This window comes from Phoxinus phoxinus (genome assembly GCF_949152265.1).
Source record: "Phoxinus phoxinus genome assembly, chromosome: 16".
NCBI classification, from domain to species: domain Eukaryota; kingdom Metazoa; phylum Chordata; class Actinopteri; order Cypriniformes; family Leuciscidae; genus Phoxinus; species Phoxinus phoxinus.
This window is the reverse complement of record NC_136891.1, coordinates 1070305-1094065: the sequence shown is the minus strand read 5'-3', so window position 1 is coordinate 1094065 and position 23761 is coordinate 1070305. Positions and strand designations below refer to the sequence as shown.

At 40.9% G+C, this 23761-nt stretch overlaps 2 protein-coding genes across 3 annotated transcripts in view; one reads left to right on the top strand and one right to left on the bottom strand.

Annotated features, from left to right (window-relative positions):
• LOC307012631 (MAM domain-containing glycosylphosphatidylinositol anchor protein 2) overlaps positions 1-23761 on the bottom strand; it is a 111302-nt gene that overhangs the window by 56876 nt on the left and 30665 nt on the right. For both annotated transcript variants that reach the window (XM_079639516.1, XM_079639515.1), the window contains 2 exons: positions 21384-21677; positions 10046-10315 (listed from right to left, as the gene is read on the bottom strand). In XM_079639516.1, the coding sequence (XP_079495642.1) occupies positions 10046-10315; positions 21384-21677 (564 nt within the window). The remainder of the gene's footprint in view (positions 1-10045; positions 10316-21383; positions 21678-23761) is intronic.
• Positions 19032-23761, top strand: part of LOC306983387 (uncharacterized protein) — a gene marked incomplete at its 3' end in the record, with an annotated part of 471868 nt that continues 467138 nt past the window's right edge. Inside the window, exon 1 of the mRNA XM_079583739.1 lies at positions 19032-19195. The remainder of the gene's footprint in view (positions 19196-23761) is intronic.

Here is a 23761-nt window from a genome sequence, read left to right as displayed (position 1 = left end):
CTGGACTTTAAAAGGGCTATGAAATCAAACACGAGTTCCTAATCGGAAGTTGCACCGTTTCCATGCAACGCAATGTTCAATTTCAAAACATGATGTTATATCAGCCAGCGCACAGACCTGTATTATTTACTTCCTGTTTTCGGTCGAAGTCCAAAGTAGTCGATTGTCGAGTTCACGTGCATAGGTTTAGTTACTATGATCACGCGCGTGAACTCGACAATCGACTAGTTTGGACTTCGACCGAAAACAGGATGTAAATAATACAGGTCTGTGCGCTGGCTGATATAACATCATTTTTATTCATATCTTTCACATCTACTGCAGTCAGATTCACTCGTGTTCACTCTGAAGGAATCACTCAACATGGCTGGGCACTTGTAATGACACATCAAGGATGTTAAGAGGATAAAAGCAGGTTTAAAACTTGCCCCATTGAAGTCAACAGGGTGCAAATTTAAAAAAGAGGATAACACGGTGTAGGCAACACTGATTTTTGTCGTTGTTCTCTGTAGTGACAGCACTCCAAATTTACAAAAAAAATGAGCTCAATGTTAAAATTGACCGGAGTTCTCCTTTAAGGATTAATTCTACTGAACTACCCGCAACTGCTGAATTATACTCGCACAGGACAGTTTATTAGACGAATTAAACTTGTGAGGAAACACAGCGCTGTTCATTCGCTCTAACGTTACACTATCACACTAAACTACATGTGTTGAAAGCTATAATGTTATTCTATGTGTTAGTTTGTTTGCTGTATGAAACTAGCAGCTTACTAGTAACAGTTAATCAAGATCAACATTAGAATAACATGCAGATCATATTCTAACATGTCATCATGTTGAGCTATATAACATTGATTTGTTTTATGTACATTTGCTCCACTGTTTAATAAAGTATGTGCAAGATCGGTGTCGCTGTTAAGTCGTGACTCGTGAAGCTCTGTCGAGCTCCAAGTTAGTTGCGGACGCTAGCTCTCGGCATCTCGAAAACACCACGCCGATATTGAGCCTCGGTTTAGTTCTCCTTTTTTGTCCCAAAGTCTGCTTGGCATGTTCATAATGTTTGAACGAAATAAGAACAGCGTGCCGCTAAACGTTACGCACTACACAGTTGTCCACGTCTGTCGCCATGGTTACGTCATGGCTACGGCAGTACTAGTGGAAACCGAGGATAGCGCGGATATTGCGTCATTGACAGGCGGCATTTTTTTCCGGGACGGGCCATTATTTAAAATAGGAATTTCTCTGAAATAAAAATTTTGGGATATTGTAAGTACACAACTGCAGGAAGTCTATCACACTGGGCAAGTGATTTTTGGATATTTTATTTAAAAAATCTTACATATTGTACCTTTAAGCGTTCGAATGATACCTAATTCATATAAAAAGGCGATAAAAGCATGCGGAGTGACACTGAGAGTGAGCAGAGATGAGATGTTGAACACACTCCAGCAGGTTTACATCGAGACGCTGGGGAACGAGAAGATGCTGATCTCTGCAAGCATCCGGTGTTCGTGTCAGACGAGACTCTTAATGAAGCTCTTCAGCCACTGAGCTAAACAACACGGGAAAACCAGGAAAACCTTGCGGCTTCTGGGACAAATGATGACGGTCCTGCTGCAAATCCAGTGATTTAGCTTTAGGAAACATCCAGACACACACTCTTCTAGAAGAGGAGGAAGAGATGTCCTCTGAACATTACACCGTTCATAAATACTGCCGATCATGTTCTCGCTCAACAACTCAATAATTACTGATTTGTTTTTGATTGCATTTGCAAATATTTAGGATTGTGGGTAATAGTTTAGGAATCAGCCAGTTAAAATGGATTAAAATAAATAAATATTATGATTACATTTATAAATATACATACATAAAATTATATTAAAATATATTATGAAGGAAAGAATATACATTGATGAGTTGCACCAATGAGATCACTTCATTCACGCGATCAACTGTCTGTCATCTGCTCTTCCATAAATGTCAAATAAATGTACATTATACAGTAATAAATATATAAAAAATGAATGATACATTAATTATTAGTTAAGTAATACATTCTGTTGTGAATAAATAAATATTTTTTTATTTAATTATAAATAATTAAATAAATAATAAATGAAAATAAATTCTACTATGAATGAATGCATAAATAAGTTAATTCATAAATAAATACACAGAAAAAATGTATTATAAATAAATAAAATGTTAATTCTAGTATGAGAATTAAATAATAAATAAATAATATTATAAATGAACACATAAATAAATACTGATAAAAATAAGAAAATCAATTATATTATGAATACAAATAAAATATAATAATAAATAAATAACAATACATTAAATAATGTATATTAGGAATAAAAGAATAAATAAATAAATGAATAAATACAAATAAAATATAATTATAAATTAATAACAATGAATTAAAATGATAAATGCATAAATAATAAATTATATTATAAAACACATTTTATTAAATATAATTAACTTGTCTTGCACTGTCAGATTTTTTTATTATTTTTCAGTAACTTCACGTCTACGCAGACTGTCATTTCAATGTGCACTTGACACTAATGAAAGGCAGAGATGTCTAAATGAGCCTGAGAAGTAGATCTTTAAGCACGTCCTCGTCTCCATCCACACATTTCATCTGTTCAAACACGGCAGAAGCTTCTAACCGGACAAACTTTCTGAAGAGGGTCGCAGCAAATAACATGTTATTGTTCCACAGCTTTACAGGATCAATGCTCAATTTTGAGGAAAGCCTCGGAGAGAAGATTGGCCACTGTAAACCTCGTCCGGGTGAATCTCGGGCCACTTTCGGCTCGGAAAAACAAACTCTATTATATCAGCTCTGCTCTCCAGGCCTGCGGGAATAAAGCTGGAGGGTGTTGGAGACTCCACACGGATCTCCACTTCAAACGCACCATTGCAGTCTCAACGACATACGAGAGGGAAAGATTACACAGGACGGCTTGTTTACAATGTTACCAAACTCACAAGTCCATCATCCATCCATCCATCCGTCCATCCGTCCATCCCTCTGTCTGTCCATCCATCTATCCATCCATCCATCCATCCATCATCCATCCGTCCATCCATTCATCCATCCATCCATCCATCCATCCATCCATCCATCCGTCCATCCATCCGTCCATCCATCCATCCATCCATCCATCCATCCGTCCGTCCGTCCGTCCATCCATCCATCCATCCATCATTCATCCATCCATCCATCCATCCATCCATCCATCCATCCATCCGTCCATCCATCCATCCATCCATCCATCATTCATCCATCCATCCATCCGTCCATCCGTCTGTCCATCCGTCCGTCCATCCATCATCCATCCGTCCATCCATCCATCCATCCATCCATCCATCCATCCATCCATCCATACGTCCGTCCATCCATCCATCCATCCATCCATCCGTCAATCCATTCATCCGTCCATTCATCCATCCATCCATCCATCCATCCGTCCATCCATCCATCCATCCGTCCATCCGTCCATCCGTCCGTCCATCCATCATCCATCCATCCATCCATCCATCCATCCATCCATCCATCCGTCCATCCATCCATCCATCCGTCCATCCGTCCATCCGTCCGTCCATCCATCATCCATCCATCCATCCATCCATCCATCCATCCATCCATCCATCCGTCCATCCATCCGTCCATCCGTCCATCCGTCCATCCGTCCATCCGTCCATCCGTCCGTCCATCCATCATCCATCCGTCCATCCATTCATCCGTCCATTCATCCATCCGTCCATCCATCCGTCCATTCATCCATCCATCCATCCGTCCGTCCATCCATCCATCCATCCATCCATCCATCCATCCATCCATACGTCCGTCCATCCAGCCATCCATCCATCCATCCATCTGTCCATCCATCCATCCATCCGTCCGTCCGTCCGTCCATCCATCCATCCATCCATCCATCCCTCCGTTTGTCCGTCCATCCATCCATCCATCCCTCCGTTTGTCCGTCCATCCATCCATCCATCCATCATCCATCCATCCATCCAGCATCCTTCCATCCATCCATCCATCATCCCTCCATCCATCCATCCCTCCATTCATCATCCATCCATCATCCATCCATCAATCATGTGTCGCTTTATTTTCATCTGTAGAACAGTAGATCATCTCTCAGCTAATACTCACTATTATTAAGACCCAGAAAGTGGGATTCTTCATTAAACTCATAAAAGACAAAAGAATTACGGGAATACTGGATTCTAAACCACTCAGAAACGCATGTGACCCTGGACCACAAGATTGTTTTGCACCCTCAGATTCCAGATTCTCAAATAGTTGTATCTCGGCCAAATATTGGCCTACCATACATCAATGGAAAACTCATTTATTCAGCTTACAGATGATGATACAATCTGTATTGTAAAAAGCGCTATACAAATAAAGCTGACTTGACTTGACCTCAAATGTTGTGGGCGGGGCAAAGTTCGGCTAGCATCCAGGCTATAACTTTACAACTACAAGTCCACTTATTCTACTAACCTGAACCCTAACCCTATCCTAACAGTCTAATACAACATGTCGTTGAAAAGTTGCTGATAGTTAGCAGAATGTCTGAAGTGGACTATCGAAATAAAGTGTTACCCAAACCGGTAATGGAAACGCAGCTAATGTTACCAAACTCACAAGTCTATCATCCATCCATCCATCAGTCGCTTTAAAAGCCGTTTCATCCGCAGAACAGTAGATCATCTCTCAGCTAATACTCTTATTAAGACCCAGAAAGCAGGATTAGTGTGAGAAAGAGGGATGAAAGCTGAAAGAAAGATTGATGGCGTGTCTCAGCCCGGCGTATGTCATGATCTCTCGTGCTGAAAGCTCTATTGACTTATTGTCATACGATCTCAGCGTGAACATTAACTAGCGGATGTTTCTCATTATCAGTAATTCACCTTAAAATGGAAACTACTCGAGCGGTAAATTAAAGCCAGCGCAATAAAGCCAAACCCAACAAAGCAGAGCCGACGAGCACTTTTACACAAAACTCCCCGTCTGGATGTTTATTCTGAGGATGAAACTGAACGTTTCGCCAAATCAATCGATCATGCCGCACATTTATGGAGTTAATAAAGCAATGTGGGGAAAATACAGTGATTTTACAGTGAAAAATGTCAATTCTGTCATCATTTACTCATCCTTGTGTCGGCCCAAAACTCAAATGAAGAATGTTACGCTGAAAAAAAAAAACCTACTGACTTTCATTATCTATCCGTCTTCTGTCTATCCATCCATAGGTAGTAAAACATGAATATTAAATAAATAAAGCATTATTGTATGGCGTTTCCAGTAAATGTCTATTCTGACACGTTACAGTGACGAGACCCACTAAACATCAGACGTCTATTGGACAGGCAGATCATGTCTATATTGCGTCAGTCGGTCCAAGACCAATTTTGACCTTTATGGAACGTGCAATCTAGGTCTGCTATTTGGACATCTAACCATGACCCCACCTGGACGTCAATATAATGTTCAATATTTGAATAGGTCATTTTCTGGATGTTATGTGGACGTCTAAGACAGGTGCAGGAAATTGACATGATCTAGCCCACTAAACACTGGACGTCGGATAGACGTGCAGATCATGTCTATATTGGGTCCGTCGGTCCATGACCAATTCTGGACATCTATTCAACGTCCAAACTAGGTCCACAATTTGAACGTCCAACCATGACCCAACTTGGACGTCATATTGACATTCAACATTTGACCTTTGAACTGGGTAATTTTTTGGACATCATTTGGACATCTATGACAGGTGCAGGAAATTTACATGATTAATATATAATATTTTTTATTTACAAATATCAACATTGTTGTTATCAACATGATTAATACATATGAATACAGATTATTAATAATTATTTAAGATCGTTTAGCAAAAACTCCTTTTGATTGTGTCAGCACCAGCTGATAACTGGAGACGCAGTTTAACATAGTTTTCCTGTAGATCAAGCAGTAGAGCGCTGGTGCTTGCAACGCAAGATCATGGGTTCGATTCCCAGGGACAGCAAGAACTGATAGGAATATAAATGTGTAATGCAATGTAAGTCACTTTGGATAAAAAGCATCTGCCAAATGCATAAATGTAAATACAATGGTACAGAAAACACATCCTCCACCCTTTTGAAACATGGGACTACAGTTCTAGAACTTGTATAAAAACAACGTAAAATTTGATGTTGAAAAGACGTCCACAAACGACACATTTGGACTATAAATAACCCTCACACGGAGGTCCCACGGATGTCAACATTAGACGTGCGGTAGATGTCGAAAAAATACGTTGTCTGGTGTTACAAAACAACCCCTTCAGTGACCGAAACTGGACGTCCAGAAATGTCATAGAAAAGACGTCCCTCCGACGCCACAATGCGCAGTGGGGAGTCTCTCACACGAGAGCAGTTCGCTCGGATCTACAGAGGGAATGAATGGTTTCTGATGTTTGTCGCAGCGAGAGCAAACCCAGACCCATTACCCCTGCAGAGATCCCTCTGGGAGGATCCCGGTCCAGATCCCGGTCCAGATCCCAGGCTAATCAGGAGCCGGAGCGCCGGTCTCTCAGGAGCAGATGGAAGAACTGGCAGAGCGAGAGATGAAGTCTGAGCGATTGGCACATTAGGCATGAGAGCGAGTGAGTAAAGCACACAGCCGCGGGGCTGGAGAGGTCTCACACACACACACACACACACACACAGTAAACACAGCAGAGAAAAGACTCATGTAGTGTCGGGTCTGAGGGACAAAGGCCAATCGACCGGCTCCTCCAACAGCCTTGATCCTTCCGGATATCAGACATCAGTCCTCATCTCATCCCGTCATATGCTCCTGACAACACCCTGTATGTGCAGACCCAGCTCTGGGCTTGAAGGGGTCATGAACTGAGAATTCAAATTTCCCTCGATCTTTTGACAGTTACTTTAATACTATAAAAAAATATTCTGTACGTTTCAAAACTAAAACCATATTTGTTATTCCAAAACAGCTTTTATTGAAACCAAGGCTAGAAATCGACAGGATTTTAAAAGTGGTGAAGAAGAATATCAACGCCTACGTCTACATGACCGCATCTTTGGCTCCGCCCACTGGAGCGTTAGTGAATAGTTGCATGAGAACGAGAAAAGATCGATTTTTCTCAAAACCGTTCAATAGTGTTTATGCATCCGTGACTAAACGATCAACTTCACATCGTTTCTCTTAGTAGGATGAAAATAAATTGTGATTAAATTATATACAGAAAGCGATCAAAGAACGACCTCTTTCCAATCGCCCAAGCTGTCAATCACACAGCACGAGTTTATCTGGACACTTGCCAAAACTGGTTATGAAATCAATGAGGTTGTTACACTGCATAAGAAGCCTTACTGTATTTACAGCGTGTTTGCAGTGTTATTTGGTGAAAGCATTCTTGAGAGTGAAGAAATTGCATTGCAATGATGAGATCACTTCATTCACGCGATCACCAGACTGTCTGTCATCTGCTCATCACTGCAGCCTCTCATGTGATGGAATTTAAATATATGATCAATACTTTTCACGATTCGTTAATCTCGATGGCTGTAATAGTAAAAACGTAGTAAAAGATTTCGAGAGAGTTCCACATGTAATTCAAGCTATTTCATATGCAAACATGTCAGCCAATCACAGCAGTGGTTGTTTACACTGAAGTCTCACAGCCAATCACAGCAGTGGGCGTTTACACTGAAGTCTCACAGCCAATCACAGCAGTGGGCGTTTACACTCAAGTCTCACAGCCAATCACAGCAGTGGGCGTTAACACTGAAGTCTCACAGCCAATCACAGCAGTGGGCGTTTACACTGAAGTCTCACAGCTTTATTACAGCAGTGGGCGTTTACACTGAAGTCTCACAGCCAATCACAGCAGTGGGCGTTTACACTGAAATCTCACAGCCAATCACAGCAGTGGGCGTTTACACTGAAGTCTCACAGCCAATCACAGCAGTGGGCGTTTACACTGAAGTCTCACAGCCAATCACAGCAGTGGGCGTTTACACTGAAGTCTCACAGCCAATCAGAGCAGTGGGTGTTTACACTGAAGTCTCACAGCCAATCACAGCAGTGGGCGTTTACACTGAAGTCTGTCATACTAACATTATAAGGGCACCCCAGAAACATTTTAAAACAATAAAATAATCCAGATCATGACCCCCTTAAAGGAAACTCACTCTCATGTGGAACAGAAAAGCAGTCAGAATGTTCTACACTCATGCAGAGATATATTAGAGAGAAACACACAGACTGCATGAACGTCATTCAGGTTTAGAAGCAGTCGAAGTCAGAATGTAAAACTGTCCCTTTAAGAGAAACTCAGCTATCTTCAGCGCTGCTGCATCCGCTGGGATCAGGAACGGGTTTTTAACTACCGACTGTGTGGGTAAAAGAATGCAAATTTCTCCAGTCTCGTTTTACCAATTATTTTGTCATTTACGAAGGAAACACCATCTGGAAGACGTGGAGACACATAACACTCACAAAAGCAAACAGAAGGAGAGAAAATGAGTTTTAAAATATTTAGCATTGCACTGACATCTATCTATCTATCTATCTATCTATCTATCTATCTATCTATCTATCTATCTATCTATCTATCTATCTATCTATCTATCTATCTATCTATCTATCTATCTATTCATCCATCCATCATTATATACCAGCTGTCCATTTTCCGTCTCTCCTATGGCATTCAAGGAAGCAAGGATTTAAAAGCACTTTGCAACATGTTTAGATGGTGATTGAGTAAATCTAAGTAAGAGCTAAGTGACCCGCCGGGTGAATCGTGTGACTAAACGAATGAATCGTGTGACTAAACGGGTGAATCGGGTGAATAAACGAGTGAATCGTGTAAATAAACGGGTGAATCGTGTGAATAAACGGGTGAATCGGGTGAATAAACGAGTGAATCGTGTGAATAAACGGGTGAATCGTGTGAATAAACGGGTGAATCGAGTGAATAAACGGGTGAATCGTGTGAATAAACGGGTGAATCGGATGAATAAACGAGTGAATCGGGTGAATAAACGAGTGAATCGGGTGAATAAACGGGTCAATTGAGTGAATAAACGGGTGAATCGTGTGAATAAACGGGTGAATCGAGTGAATCGGGTGAATAAACGGGTGAATCGGGTGAATAAACGAGTGAATCGAGTGAATAAACGGGTGAATCGGGTGAATAAACGGGTGAATCGAGTGAATAAACGGGTGAATCGGTGAATAAACGGGTGAATCGAGTGAATAAACGGGTGAATCGTGTGAATAAACGGGTGAATCGTGTGAATAAACGGGTGAATCGAGTGAATAAACGGGTGAATCGTGTGAATAAACGGGTGAATCGGGTGAATAAACGGGTGAATCGAGTGAATAAACGGGTGAATAAACGGGTGAATCGGGTGAATAAACGGGTGAATCGGGTGAATAAACGGGTGAATCGGGTGAATAAACGGGTGAATCCGGTGAATAAACGGGTGAATCGGGTGAATAAACGGGTGAATCGGGTGAATAAACGGGTGAATCGGGTGAATAAACGGGTGAATCGAGTGAATAAACGGGTGAATCCGGTGAATAAACGGGTGAATCGGGTGAATAAACGGGTGAATCGGGTGAATAAACGGGTGAATCGGGTGAATAAACGGGTGAATCGAGTGAATAAACGGGTGAATCGGGTGAATAAACGGGTGAATCGGGTGAATAAACGGGTGAATCGAGTGAATAAACGGGTGAATCGGGTGAATAAACGGGTGAATCGGGTGAATAAACGGGTGAATCGGGTGAATAAACGGGTGAATCGGGTGAATAAACGGGTGAATCGGGTGAATCGTGTGAATAAACGGGTGAATCGAGTGAATAAACGGGTGAATCGTGTGAATAAACGGGTGAATCGGGTGAATAAACGGGTGAATCGGGTGAATAAACGGGTGAATCGAGTGAATAAACGGGTGAATCGGGTGAATCGTGTGTGAAGCCTCACCGGTGAGCAGGAACGAGCAGCGCCCCGGCCCGACCTCGTTGATGATGTCACAGGTGTACTCGCCGTAGCCCTCTCTGGCGAGGCTGCGGATGGTGTAGTCGGTCTCGTCCCGCGAGTCGAAGTGTCCGGCGTGGAGCAGTCGCGAGCCGAGCCTCCACTCGAACCGCAGCACTCGTGACGGATGAGCCCGGAGAACACGACAGTTCAGGCCCACCTGACGACCCAGACCCTGCCGGACCTCCTGCCACACCGGCTCCACCGCGGGGGGGTCTGTGCCGACAGAACACACACATTACACACGTGTAGTAAATAAGGATTATTGGAGCGTGTTTAATGTAAGGTACTCAAGGCTAGTGCTGTGTGCTGAATAAGTGACTTCTTAACCACAGCACAGCCTCGAGTACCTTATTGCTTTTATAACACGGTTACCACACAATACAAATATTAAAGCCAAACAAAAACATGTATTTTGTTTAGTAACTGTGTAAATTTAATGAAGTAAAATCACTAAAAGCCTTCCTTCCGCTGGAAAAAAATAGTCCCTGACTGTGAACAGCAACAGAAGTTACATTATTCCTCCATTAGATGGCGACCAAGACTGTCTTTACGAGTGAGTCTGTCAGTAGAGGAGTTTTATATTGAAAGGACTGACACTTGTGAACACAGAGAAGCAAGACGTAACTGATAAATGACTAGCGGGTCACGGGAAAACCCCTTAAAAGATATCCCAGCGGACATTGAAACTTTTTTTTTATTACGAATATAACTGACCTGAAGGAAAATGTAAATGCAGGAACACTCGCTCACTCGATCGCTCACACTACTCTATAAGCTTCAATGAACAATATCAATGAGAACATTTTGTTTACGTTGCTAAGAGTGGTTGCTAGGGGTGTTGTGTACGTAGTGATACGTAAAACCGTTGGGTGAAGCGGCCATAGCCGTGTTTATCGCGAATACAACAAAGGTATTGACCAATCAGAATCAAGGACTGTGAATCAAATCAGTGTCGGTGTTTCTGAACTCCTGAAACGCCTCCACTGTAGTCTCGAGTTTCTCCCGGGAACACGTCACAATATTCCTCATTATAATAATTAATGCGCAGAATAAAGGGGCGGGGCCTGGTTGAGTTAGTTAGTAGTGTGTTAAACTGGCGGTTATGGTAAGGGGCGGGGCATTTCCCAAACACACTCGAAGCGCTCGACCAATCACAACACACTGCTCCAGCCGACCAATCAGAGCACAGTGTGCTTTTCAGAAGGAGGGGCTTCATAGAGACAGGAAGTAAACAGCGTTACTGACAGACTGGGAAGAGAGGAGCCGCAACAATGGAGAATATGAGGAAAAGTAGAGCCTGAACTACAGCAAGACTCTGGCGTAATCGCTGCTCTTTAACGAACTCTCACTCGTGTACGACACAGAGAAGACGCTCGGCTCAGTGTCACACTTTAGATAAACGTACAGTTTTAAACATTTCCATCATCACACGTGTTTGTAACGTCACACAGATCCAGACTGATGACGCACTGCATTGAGAAAGGCTGTAAATAAGATAAAATAATTTGTCATTTCAAATTGCTGAAATTAATTTCCCCGATATCAGTGAGGGCCGCATGAGGGCCGATCGAGCCGGAGGACAGAGGAGCCCGGAGCCCTTCATCTGAGAGTCGAGCTGATCCTCCTCAGTCGGTGAAGAGAGAAGCAGCGTTTAATGAGTCACACACACACACACACACACACACACACACACACACACACACACACAAACACACACACACTCTCTCACACACACACACACACACACACACACACACACACACACACACACACACACACACACACACACACACTCTCTCTCTCTCTCACACACTCACACACACACACTCACTCTCTCTCTCACACACTCTCACACACACACACACACACACAGGATGAGAAAGGGTAAACTAAACATATCTTAGGGCATCTGATACACACACACACACACACACACACACTCACACACTCACACACTCACACACTCACACACTCACACACTCACACACTCACACACTCACACACACACACACACACACTCTCTCTCACACACTCACACACACACACACACAAACTAAACACATCTTAGGGCATCTGACACACACACACACACACACACACACACACACACACACACACACACAGGAGTTTTTCTGTTCATCTTGATGTAATGAAATAGTTGGTATTTGCTTCTGGAAAAAACACACAAGGCCGAAGCTTTTACAGAAATCAACGGTGCGGCTGAATGTACGAAGCGTCTCTACATCAGAGCCGTGTGTTGTGGCTAATAATGTGTGTGTTCTCTCACACACTCAAGGCTAATGTGCTGCAATCTCACAGAGGCGCAAATCTGCAGCGATGGGCTGGAAAATGCAGTTATATAAACAGAGCATCTGCTCGACACACACACACACACACACACACACACACACGCACGCACGCAAACACCACACAAACAAACACATGCACGCACGCACACTCACTCACACACACACACACACACACACACGCACGCACGCACGCACGCACGCAAACACCACACACACAAACAAACACACGCACGCAATAATGGCCAACTCTTTCAGCAAAATCATCTCATAAAAACATTGAAATAAAATAAAGATTATTGAAGTGCCTTTTATAAGAAAATACTATGTCAGTTTTTCCACAACGCCCGTCATGATCGTGAACTTTGTGCTGATGATTAATTGTCATGCAGATAATTGCGATTTAATTCTGTTTTGTTCATGCCACTTATGATGACTAATACTTTTTTTTTTTTTTTTTTTTTACTTGGCATCATATATGATAAAAAACCATTAAATTTTTTTTTTTATAAAAAAAGGCCCATTCGATTTACTTTAATGCTGTGATAATATAATATAAAATAATATAATGCAGTCTGTTTAAATTCAGAAACATTTATAATATAATATATTTATTTATCAATATAAACTGTACTTAAAATCCACAAACCCTTAGTGTAGATTAGAACATCAGTCAGATGTCAGGCACACAGAGCAGATGTTGTTCTTCAGTAAACGAGCTCGTTTGAGTGTAACTCAGTGTGTGTGGATGTTTAGAGTCCAGTTATGATTATAGACATTATGATCTTTCTGCTCGTGGCTCAATATCGTGCCGCAGAGATGAGCTCTTAAGATTTCACAGCAGATTTACAGCTTTAATAGAAGCAATAATGTCGGAACTGGACTGAACCGCAGCGATGCAGGAAAAGAAAATAATTACAAATCTTCACTTCTATTTATCAAGTGATTTCCTGTTCTCAGAGAGTGACAGGTGTCAATCAATCATCCCGACTCAAGTGTTGAGCTGTCAAACGCTTTCCCCAAACTCACGAAGCTGTTGAACTGCGGAAGCCATTCCATCACGCGTCGACTCAATGGGGTTAAAAGCATGCAGAGAAAAGTCCAAATTACACAATTCCCCATCGTAAGTGCACATTGATGGCCTAAGACACGAAACAAGCGGTTTGTGTGAGAAAACGAAAAGTATTTATATAGTTTTTATCTCTTTTACACAACCACGTCCAAGTGATCTGTTTACTTAGTCTGCGCAAGCGGCGTAGAGTGCCGGAAGTGATCTCTCTCTCTCTCGCGCGTGTACGTCACTCGTTGTTTACACCAGAGCCTGTGCACAGAACAGAGATTGTAGGACGGCTAATAGAAATGGTGCTAGTTTGCGCTTATCCGGGATGTTTAAACCGATGTAAAAAAAACACATTTACGTAAGCTCGCGCGAACTCATCCGGGAGAGAGATCACTTCCGGAGCATTCCGGCGCTTGCACAGATTAAGTAAACAGATCACTTGGACGTGGTTGTGTAAAAGAGATAAAAAACTATATAAATACCGTTCGTTTTCTCACACAAACCGCTGGTTTCGTGTCTTAGGCCATCAATGTGCACTTACGATGGGGAATTGTGTAATTTGGACTTCTCTGTGTGAGGTGGTGACCATAGACCTGCATTATATGACTGACAGACAAGAACTGTTTGACCTAAAAATATAAAAACTGAAACTACTGCGGAGACAAAGACACGACATCTTGGATGCACTTCAGGTAAGATAAAACACACCAACATTTAATTTCAAAGTGAACTATCCCTCTAAAGAAAAGTTACAACCAGCAACAACAACGTTGCAACACTCTCAGCAACCATGTAGCAATGCACTTACAACCTCTTCAAACTGCTTAGCAACCCCATAGCAACCTCCCTGAGCCCTCCCGCTCCACACACAGGACTCGTGCAACACACAGCAGGTTTAATTGCTCATTACAAGCCTTTTGAGCTGTAATCATGAAAGAGGATCTTCTATTCAAAGACAGGCGGCAGATGTGTTTCTGCTCAACTCACTCAAAGCCATTATTTAGCATTATTTACAAGTGTATTTCATAATTGGCGGCTGTTTGTGTGGCGTGCGCGAGTCAAGTTCAACCCAACAGATATTTTCATTTCCTCAAACACCTCAGAGCGCTTCGGTCTGCTTGTAATCATGTTTATTTATTCCTCTCCTGATGTCGGTCTGTAGCCGTGAGTCATGTGATGTGTGTGAACCCAGTAAACGTTCAGTGACTTGCAGAGATTTACACCCTGTGGATCAAACACTACAGCACAAACACTGTCTGCTTCAAAAAACCATAGCAACCACACACTGTAGCAACATTCTAAAACACAACAACACTCATAACACCGTACAAACTACATAGCTACATAAAAAACTCAGAACACCCTAGCAACCACACACTGTAGCAACATTCTAAAACACAACAACACTCAGAACACCGTACAAACTACATAGCTACATAAACAACTCAGAACACCCTAGCAACCCCATTCTCTAGCAACATTCTAAAACACACTCAGAACACCCTAGTAACCACATACTGTAGCAACATTCTAAAATACACTCAGAACACCCTAGCAACCACACACTGTAGCAACATTCTAAAACACACTCAGAACACCCTAGCAACCACATACTGTAGCAACATAAAAAAACACCCAGAACACCCTAGCAACTACATACTGTAGCAACATTCTAAAAAACACTCAGAACACACTAGCAACCACATAGTGTAGCAACATTCTAAAACACACTCAGAACACCCTAGCAACCACATAGTGTAGCAACATTCTAAAACACACTCAGAACACCCTAGCAACCACATAGTGTAGCAACATTCTAAAACACACTCAGAACACCCTAGCAACTACATACTGTAGCAACATAAAAAAACACCCAGAACACCCTAGCAACTACATACTGTAGCAACATTCTAAAAAACACTCAGAACACACTAGCAACCACATAGTGTAGCAACATTCTAAAACACACTCAGAACACCCTAGCAACCACATACTGTAGCAACATAAAAAAACACCCAGAACACCCTAGCAACTACATACTGTAGCAACATAAAAAAACACTCAGAACACACTAGCAACCACATAGTGTAGCAACATTCTAAAACACACTCAGAACACCCTAGCAACCACATAGTGTAGCAACATTCTAAAACACACTCAGAACACCCTAGCAACTACATACTGTAGCAACATAAAAAAACACCCAGAACACCCTAGCAACTACATACTGTAGCAACATTCTAAAAAACACTCAGAACACACTAGCAACCACATAGTGTAGCAACATTCTAAAACACACTCAGAACACCCTAGCAACCACATTCTCAAGCACCATTCTAAAACACACTCAGAACACCCTAGCAACTCCGTACTGTAGCAACATTCTAAAAAACACTCAGAACACACTAGCAACCACATAGTGTAGCAACATTCTAAAAAACACTCAGAACACCCTAGCAACCCCATTCTCAAGCACCATTCTAAAACACACTCAGAACACCCTAGCAACTCCGTACTGTAGCAACATTCTAAAAAACACTCAGAACACACTAGCAACCCCATTTTATACCAACGTTCTAAAACAAACTCAGAACAACCTAGCAACCCCATACTGTAGCAACATTCTTAAAAACACTCAGAACACCCAAGCAACCACATACTGTAGCAACATTCTAAAACACACTCAGAACACCCTAGCAACCACATACTGTAGCAACATTCTAAAACACACTCAGAACACCCTAGCAACCACATACTGTAGCAACATAAAAAAACACCCAGAACACCCTAGCAACCACATACTGTAGCAACATAAAAAAACACCCAGAACACCCTAGCAACTACATACTGTAGCAACATAAAAAAACACTCAGAACACACTAGCAACCACATAGTGTAGCAACATTCTAAAACACACTCAGAACACCCTAGCAACCACATAGTGTAGCAACATTCTAAAACACACTCAGAACACCCTAGCAACTACATACTGTAGCAACATAAAAAACACCCAGAACACCCTAGCAACTAAATACTGTAGCAACATTCTAAAAAACACTCAGAACACACTAGCAACCACATAGTGTAGCAACATTCTAAAACACACTCAGAACACCCTAGCAACCACATACTGTAGCAACATAAAAAAACACCCAGAACACCCTAGCAACCACATACTGTAGCAACATTCTAAAAAACACTCAGAACACCCTAGCAACCCCATTCTCAAGCACCATTCTAAAACACACTCAGAACACCCTAGCAACTCCGTACTGTAGCAACATTCTAAAAAACACTCAGAACACACTAGCAACCACATAGTGTAGCAACATTCTAAAAAACACTCAGAACACCCTAGCAACCCCATTCTCAAGCACCATTCTAAAACACACTCAGAACACCCTAGCAACTCCGTACTGTAGCAACATTCTAAAAAACACTCAGAACACACTAGCAACCCCATTTTATACCAACGTTCTAAAACAAACTCAGAACAACCTAGCAACCCCATACTGTAGCAACATTCTTAAAAACACTCAGAACACCCAAGCAACCACATACTGTAGCAACATTCTAAAACACACTCAGAACACCCTAGCAACCACATACTGTAGCAACATTCTAAAACACACTCAGAACACCCTAGCAACCACATACTGTAGCAACATTCTAAAACACACTCAGAACACCCTAGCAACCACATACTGTAGCAACATTCTAAAACACACTCAGAACACCCTAGCAACCACATACTGTAGCAACATTCTAAAACACACTCAGAACACCCTAGCAACCACACACTGTAACCCCATACAATTACCTCATGTAATTTTTTTATTGCATGGCAGAAACAAGCTTCCATAGTAAAATGACTCACTGGGATGTTTGTGAAAATTATTACTGTAAGTTATGATTCATTTAGTTAGTAGCGGCACAGCACAGCACAGATGGTTAAACCCCAACACACACACACACACACACACACACACACACACACACACACACACACACACACACACACAGTACAGTGCTAGTCATGAATCCTTATGCAGCATCACTGCACTGAATCTCTGAAAATGAAAAAGTAATTTGACAAAACTGCTCGACAAAACCCAGATTCCACACAAAAAATGCACAAAACTCTTTCGTCCTTCGACACATCATGAAAACAACAGAGATGCATTCTGAGTGTGCAATGCAGCATGAAGAACATACAAGCGTAATGCATTAACACTCAAGAAAAGCCATTCTCATCGCATTCACACTTTCTCCTCAATGGCGCACCAGAGACACTTTATCTCAGCGTGACTTCACACCACACACACACACACACACACACACACACACACACACACACACACACTGCCGGAGTATCCTTCACTCCAGCACACCCCCTCTTCACTGAACACTTCCCGGGACTGACGCAGAGCGCCGGTTCTACTTCACATCAAATGAGCTGTGCATACATTCACTGGCTGCTAACTGAGGCCCTGTTTACACGAGAACGCTCGCGGGCGAAAACGTACAAATATTTTATCGGATGTGTCTTTCGTTTACACGGCGACGGCGTTTTTGGGGCTTAAAAACGCAAAAAAGTGAACCCCCCTCCAGAGTGGAAATCTTAAAAACGCTCCACCGTCGCGTTCCCGTCTAAAGGGTGAAAACGCAAAAGTCTGCTAGACAGTGAAGGCGTCGCGTACGCGTTTACGTCACAGGCATGCGCCAGTACAGGACAATAACAAAACATCATCAGACTAAAATATAGCATTAATTTCATTGACAAAAAAAAATCTGTAATTTTTGAGCGACAGGCGAAGAGCACTGAGGGTTAAAGCAGCGGCTTTACCGTATTAAACATGACAAACTGTGTCAGCGTCTCTTTCACTGTCAGTGCTCCACATCGCCACCTAGCCGCCTGGAGTGCACACTACAGCGAATCTCACACACTTTAGCGTCACCATATGCACGCAGATTTCCCCCCATAACGCTCGTCTGAACGCAGAATAAAAAGTGATAACGCAACACTACTTTTGCGTTTTCTCTTCAGATCGTTTCCGTGTAAACATAGCCTAAGGGGCTGTTACTAAAAACACAAAACGTATGTGTTTAGGACGTTAATTTGCACGTTAATTAAAACTTTTTTGGAAGTTTTTGAAAACGGTCTATGTGTAAATAACCAAAACACAAATTTTTAAAGACAATGACGTCATGCACATGCGTATTACGTGTTCAATCTACAGTGTTTCATCGCCATCTAGTGGCCTGGCAGCAGAATACAGGGTTTTTAGTCGTTTTCTCGGATCTGTGTGAAGGGGGATTGTTTTGACAATGGTGTCGTCTGTACGCGGACAACTCAAAGGGAAAGCTTCTCCGTTTTAAATATATCGTTGTCGCATAAACGTACCCTTAGGCTACGTTTACACGTGGACGGCTATATTCATAAACGGACATTTCACCCCTCTCCATTTTCAAAAATAACATTGTGCACACCGGTCAGTTTTTAGAAAAGTGTTTGTTTACATGAACCCGTGTATATGCCGTCTAGAGCATCGGTTCCCAACACGGGGGTCGCGTCATATTTTGAAAAGTTTTGAGCAATGAGCATTAAATAAAAGTCCTTAACTTTTTTCTGTTCAAAATGTACAAAATGTATATAATGAGCGAGATCATCATGAATCCTTTTTCCAATCCGTGTTTTTGTCTGAGCCACTGGTACTCCTATAATAAGTGTTTACACTGGGACTATTTTACACGGGTTCGGATGTGGAGTAGCCCAGGACCTGCATGACTCGTCATAGACGTACACAGAGAGAAGTAGTTCCGGCTACAATGTTCTTCCGAAAGACGCATTATTCTGTTAATAAACGCAAGTTTATTATCGCTCGCTATAGCGCCAAAAACGTCAAAAATAAAGCCTCACATTGATAAAGCCTCACTAATAACATGCAAGTATTGATGTCCCAGACAGCAGTCAGTTAGTAATAACATATATTCTTTCTTTGTTTACCTGCACACCAGTGCGAATAATGTTATTGCATTTCAAATAGGGCCAGTTTATAGGCTACTGGCTTACTTTTTTAAATAACAAAGGGCCTACTGATGTTTTTGTTATTGTATTTTCAATATTATAGGCTATTATTTGTGTATAAACATATCTGGTTATAGTAAACATACCGTTTGTTTGAAAACAACATATTTTGTCATCCTTGCTGCAAGCTTACAAGAGCGATAATATCAGTAAATGTGAAGGGGCCTAAAATATTGTCTTGAGAAAAAGGTTGGGAACCACTGGTCTAGAGCATTACAAACCTGTAGGTGGCAGTGTAACGAGAGGCTCAGTTTTCTGAGTTTTGAGAAAGGATTGTTTTCAGAGACGAATTCTCCGTTGTGTGTAAACGAAGGAACAAACGAAGAGAACTGTCGTAGTTTTTCAAAATAACCATGTGTGTGTAAACGGGGCCTTAGAGTTAAAATGTTTTTTTGTTTATTTTTATGGATACAGCCGCCTCACTCCTGTCGGATCTACCCGGCTGCTATCTTATCTCCCTGAAGAGCATCGCTGGAGTAATGCCGTCTGAAGTGCAGTTCTCTCCAGTTCTCCTCGAGAAGCAGCCTTTCAGAAATACAGTGTGTGTTCTTGAAAGCCAGTTTCTCAAAACACACATTGATCTTCTGAGGAGATGGAAAGAGCTCATGTGACTCATAACGTGGCGGCGGTTTAATTTTCAAGTTTTAATGGATGAGATTATGTGGTGTCTTGAGATTTATTCAGGGAGAGATTCAAAACACAGCCAGTGAAAACGTGTTTATTTGTACAAAAGAAAAACACTACTAACAGTAAGTTTGAATGTGCAGCCAATCTCAGTTTTAAATATAACTGCAAGCAGCAATTAAGCACAGAAAGGCATGATGAGTTACGCGGGGAGCAACAATGAGTAATTTAAGATGTTTTAGTCAAAACTGCGGAAAAATCCTAAATATAATCACTAGCAATATGATTTAATTGCTTATCACTTTCCACACAACATGACAAAGGGACATAATGAAATGACTGAAAATGTAACTAAAATGAACATGAAAACTAAGAATGGTAAATTAAACTGAGGAATTCTGGAAATATTCCAAGTATTCCAAAAACTTAATGGGAATCAAAGGGAATGAATTGGACATTTGGAGTAATTTATAACAAAGTGTATCATATACAAACACAAACATTTAGTTTGGTCATAAGCAGACATGCATGCTATAAAAAAAATAAAATAAAAAAAGTTACTTTAATTGTGAGTAACTGTATCATTAAAGGACAATTCTGGTGAAAAATTAACCTAGGGGTAACTAACGCATGGTTACCGAGTCGACCGTTCTCTGGGATGCGTTTTCATGATAATCGAATGTACAGAGTTTTATCTCTAAAAACAGATTAGCTTATAACGCTAGTATATGGGGCATATAATAGGTAAAAGTAAAGCGCTAGTTAATACCACTAACACGGCTCAAAATAGCCTCACACTAACTCGGGAGCATAATGAGGGTCCCTACATGCAAAGCGAAGCATTGAGAACCGTGTAAGTGTACAGACAGTTTAATAAGAAGATACTTTATAAAGACAGTACATTACGCGTATACAGGCAGGAGCCATCTTTGGAAAACAGACTCGACTAGTCGAGCCACGAACGCCGTGCTACGTTAGATTTCACAAACGTAATTCCTATCGACCAGCTCACTTAGCACGGCGTTCGTGGCTCGACTAGGAAGTATTCGAAAAACCATTATTGGGGCACTTTAAGCAAGATATTTTCAAGTTCCCTGTTACAGGCTAACATGCAATTTCGCAAATTTCCAGTTTATTCCCGTTAATTCCCATGGAAGGTTTCTGACATTGAAAATTCAAAAGTAAAAGTAAAACAGCACTTACACTGCACGATGAGCTCGACCACGGCCTCTCTGGGCTTGACGTTGAAGCCGTTGAACTGGCTGGTCTGGCAGCGATAGGATCCGCTCATCTCGCGCGACACGTTGACGATCCGCAACACGCCGTCGTAGCTCTCCATCTGCATGCTACCGTCGGGCATGGGCACTTCTTTATCCGCTCGCGACCACAGGATGATGGGCTTGGGTTTCCCTGAAACAAGGCACTCCAGCTCCACCGTCTCACCCTCCCGCACCGCCAGCGGGGACTTGCCCTGCGGCACGGTCAGGTTCGGGGGAACTAAGAAAGAGAAAAACAGAGGATGGACTGATATGGGACTCTAGAAAGGTAGTAGACGGGGTCGCTGAGGATGGCCAACGCTGGCGGTGTGTGTTTATGCATGCATGTGGTTGCTGTTGCGTGAAAATGAAACCAATATTCAAACCAATCGAAATGGTCTCCAATGATCGAAACCAACATCCAATATCCAAACCAATATCCAATGATAGAAAACAACATCTAATATCCAAACCAATATCCAATGATCGAAACCAACATCCAATATCCAAACCAATATCCAATGATAGAAAACCAATATCCAATGATTGAAACCAACATCCAATATCCAAACCAATATCCAATGATCGAAACCAACATCCAATATCCAAACCAATATCCAATGATCGAAACCAACATCCAATGATCCAATATCCAATGATCAAAACCAACATCCAATATCCAAACCAATATCCAAACCAATATCCAATGATCGAAACCAATATCCAAACCAATATCCAAACCAATATCCAATGATCGAAACCAATATCCAAACCAATATCCAATGATCGAAACCAACATCCAAACCAATATCCAAACCAATATCCAATGATCAAAACCAACATCCAATATCCAATGATCAAAACCAACATCCAATATCCAATGATCAAAACCAACATCCAATATCCAAACCAATATCCAAACCAATATCCAAACCAATATCCAATGATCGAAACCAATATCCAAACCAATATCCAAACCAATATCCAAACCAATATCCAATGATCGAAACCAATATCCAAACCAATATCCAATGATCGAAACCAACATCCAAACCAATATCCAAACCAATATCCAATGATCAAAACCAACATCCAATATCCAATGATCAAAACCAACATCCAATATCCAAACCAATATCCAATGATCGAAACCAATATCCAAACCAATATCCAAACCAATATCCAAACCAATATCCAATGATCGAAACCAATATCCAAACCAATATCCAATGATCGAAACTAAACCACTGAGCATTTTAAACACAAGACTCAAACGATTTAAGGAGGAAATGCAATAATGTAAGACAGTAAAGTGAACCGACTTCAACATCGTATGCGCTTTTTATGGTCAGATGTTGAATTTTCCTACTCAATATCTCTAACGTCTAAACATTAATGCATTTCAACACTACACAATACAAAATAGTTTAGCAGTTGTTTGATAATCTTAGTAGTGTCCTGATAACCAGATAAACAATGCTAACATTTATTCTCTAGGTATCATTACTATTTTACTTTTAAATACATTTTGATATATACATTTAATTAAATATTTAGTAATTTTGTTGTGTTTTTGACATTATTAATACTTTTCTTTCTTTTAAAAATATGCCTATATAGTTTTTTATACATCAACTTTAAATGGAAATATGTGAAAAAATAGGTACCTTTTAGTATGTATTATTCTATTACAGTAAACGTTCATAATGAAAGTAAAGTATATACATCTAATAACCCTGATACTGAGAAGATTGTTTAAATGTTAAGATCATGAAAATATTCTATTTTATTATCATTTAATTTAAGCATTTTAGTTGCTTAACGGTATAGTTCATCCAACAATAAAAATTTCTAAAAACCTTGAAACATAAATTAAAATATTTTTAATGAAACCGGAGAGATTTCTGTCCGTCCCTTTAAAAGTCCAAAACTTTGATGCTTCAAAAACAAATAGCATCAAGCAAGAGCTTCTGTTTAACATATTCGATGTTTATACACTTTAAAAAATGTCCACCTAATCAAACCAGTCTAAAGTTTGGAATAATTACTTTTTTTAAATAATTTTGAAGTCCTATTTGCTCACCAAGGCTGCATTTATTTGCTAAAAAAAAGATATATATATTTATATATTATTATAATGTAAATCATCAGTTCTCTATGTGAATATACAGTAAAGTGTAATTTATTCCTGTGATCAAAGCTGAATTTATCATCATTACTCCAGTCTTCAGTGTCACATGATCCTCCAGAAATCAGTGTAATATGATGATCTGATGATCAAGACACATTTATGATTATTATCAGTGTTGAAAACAGTTTTGCTGA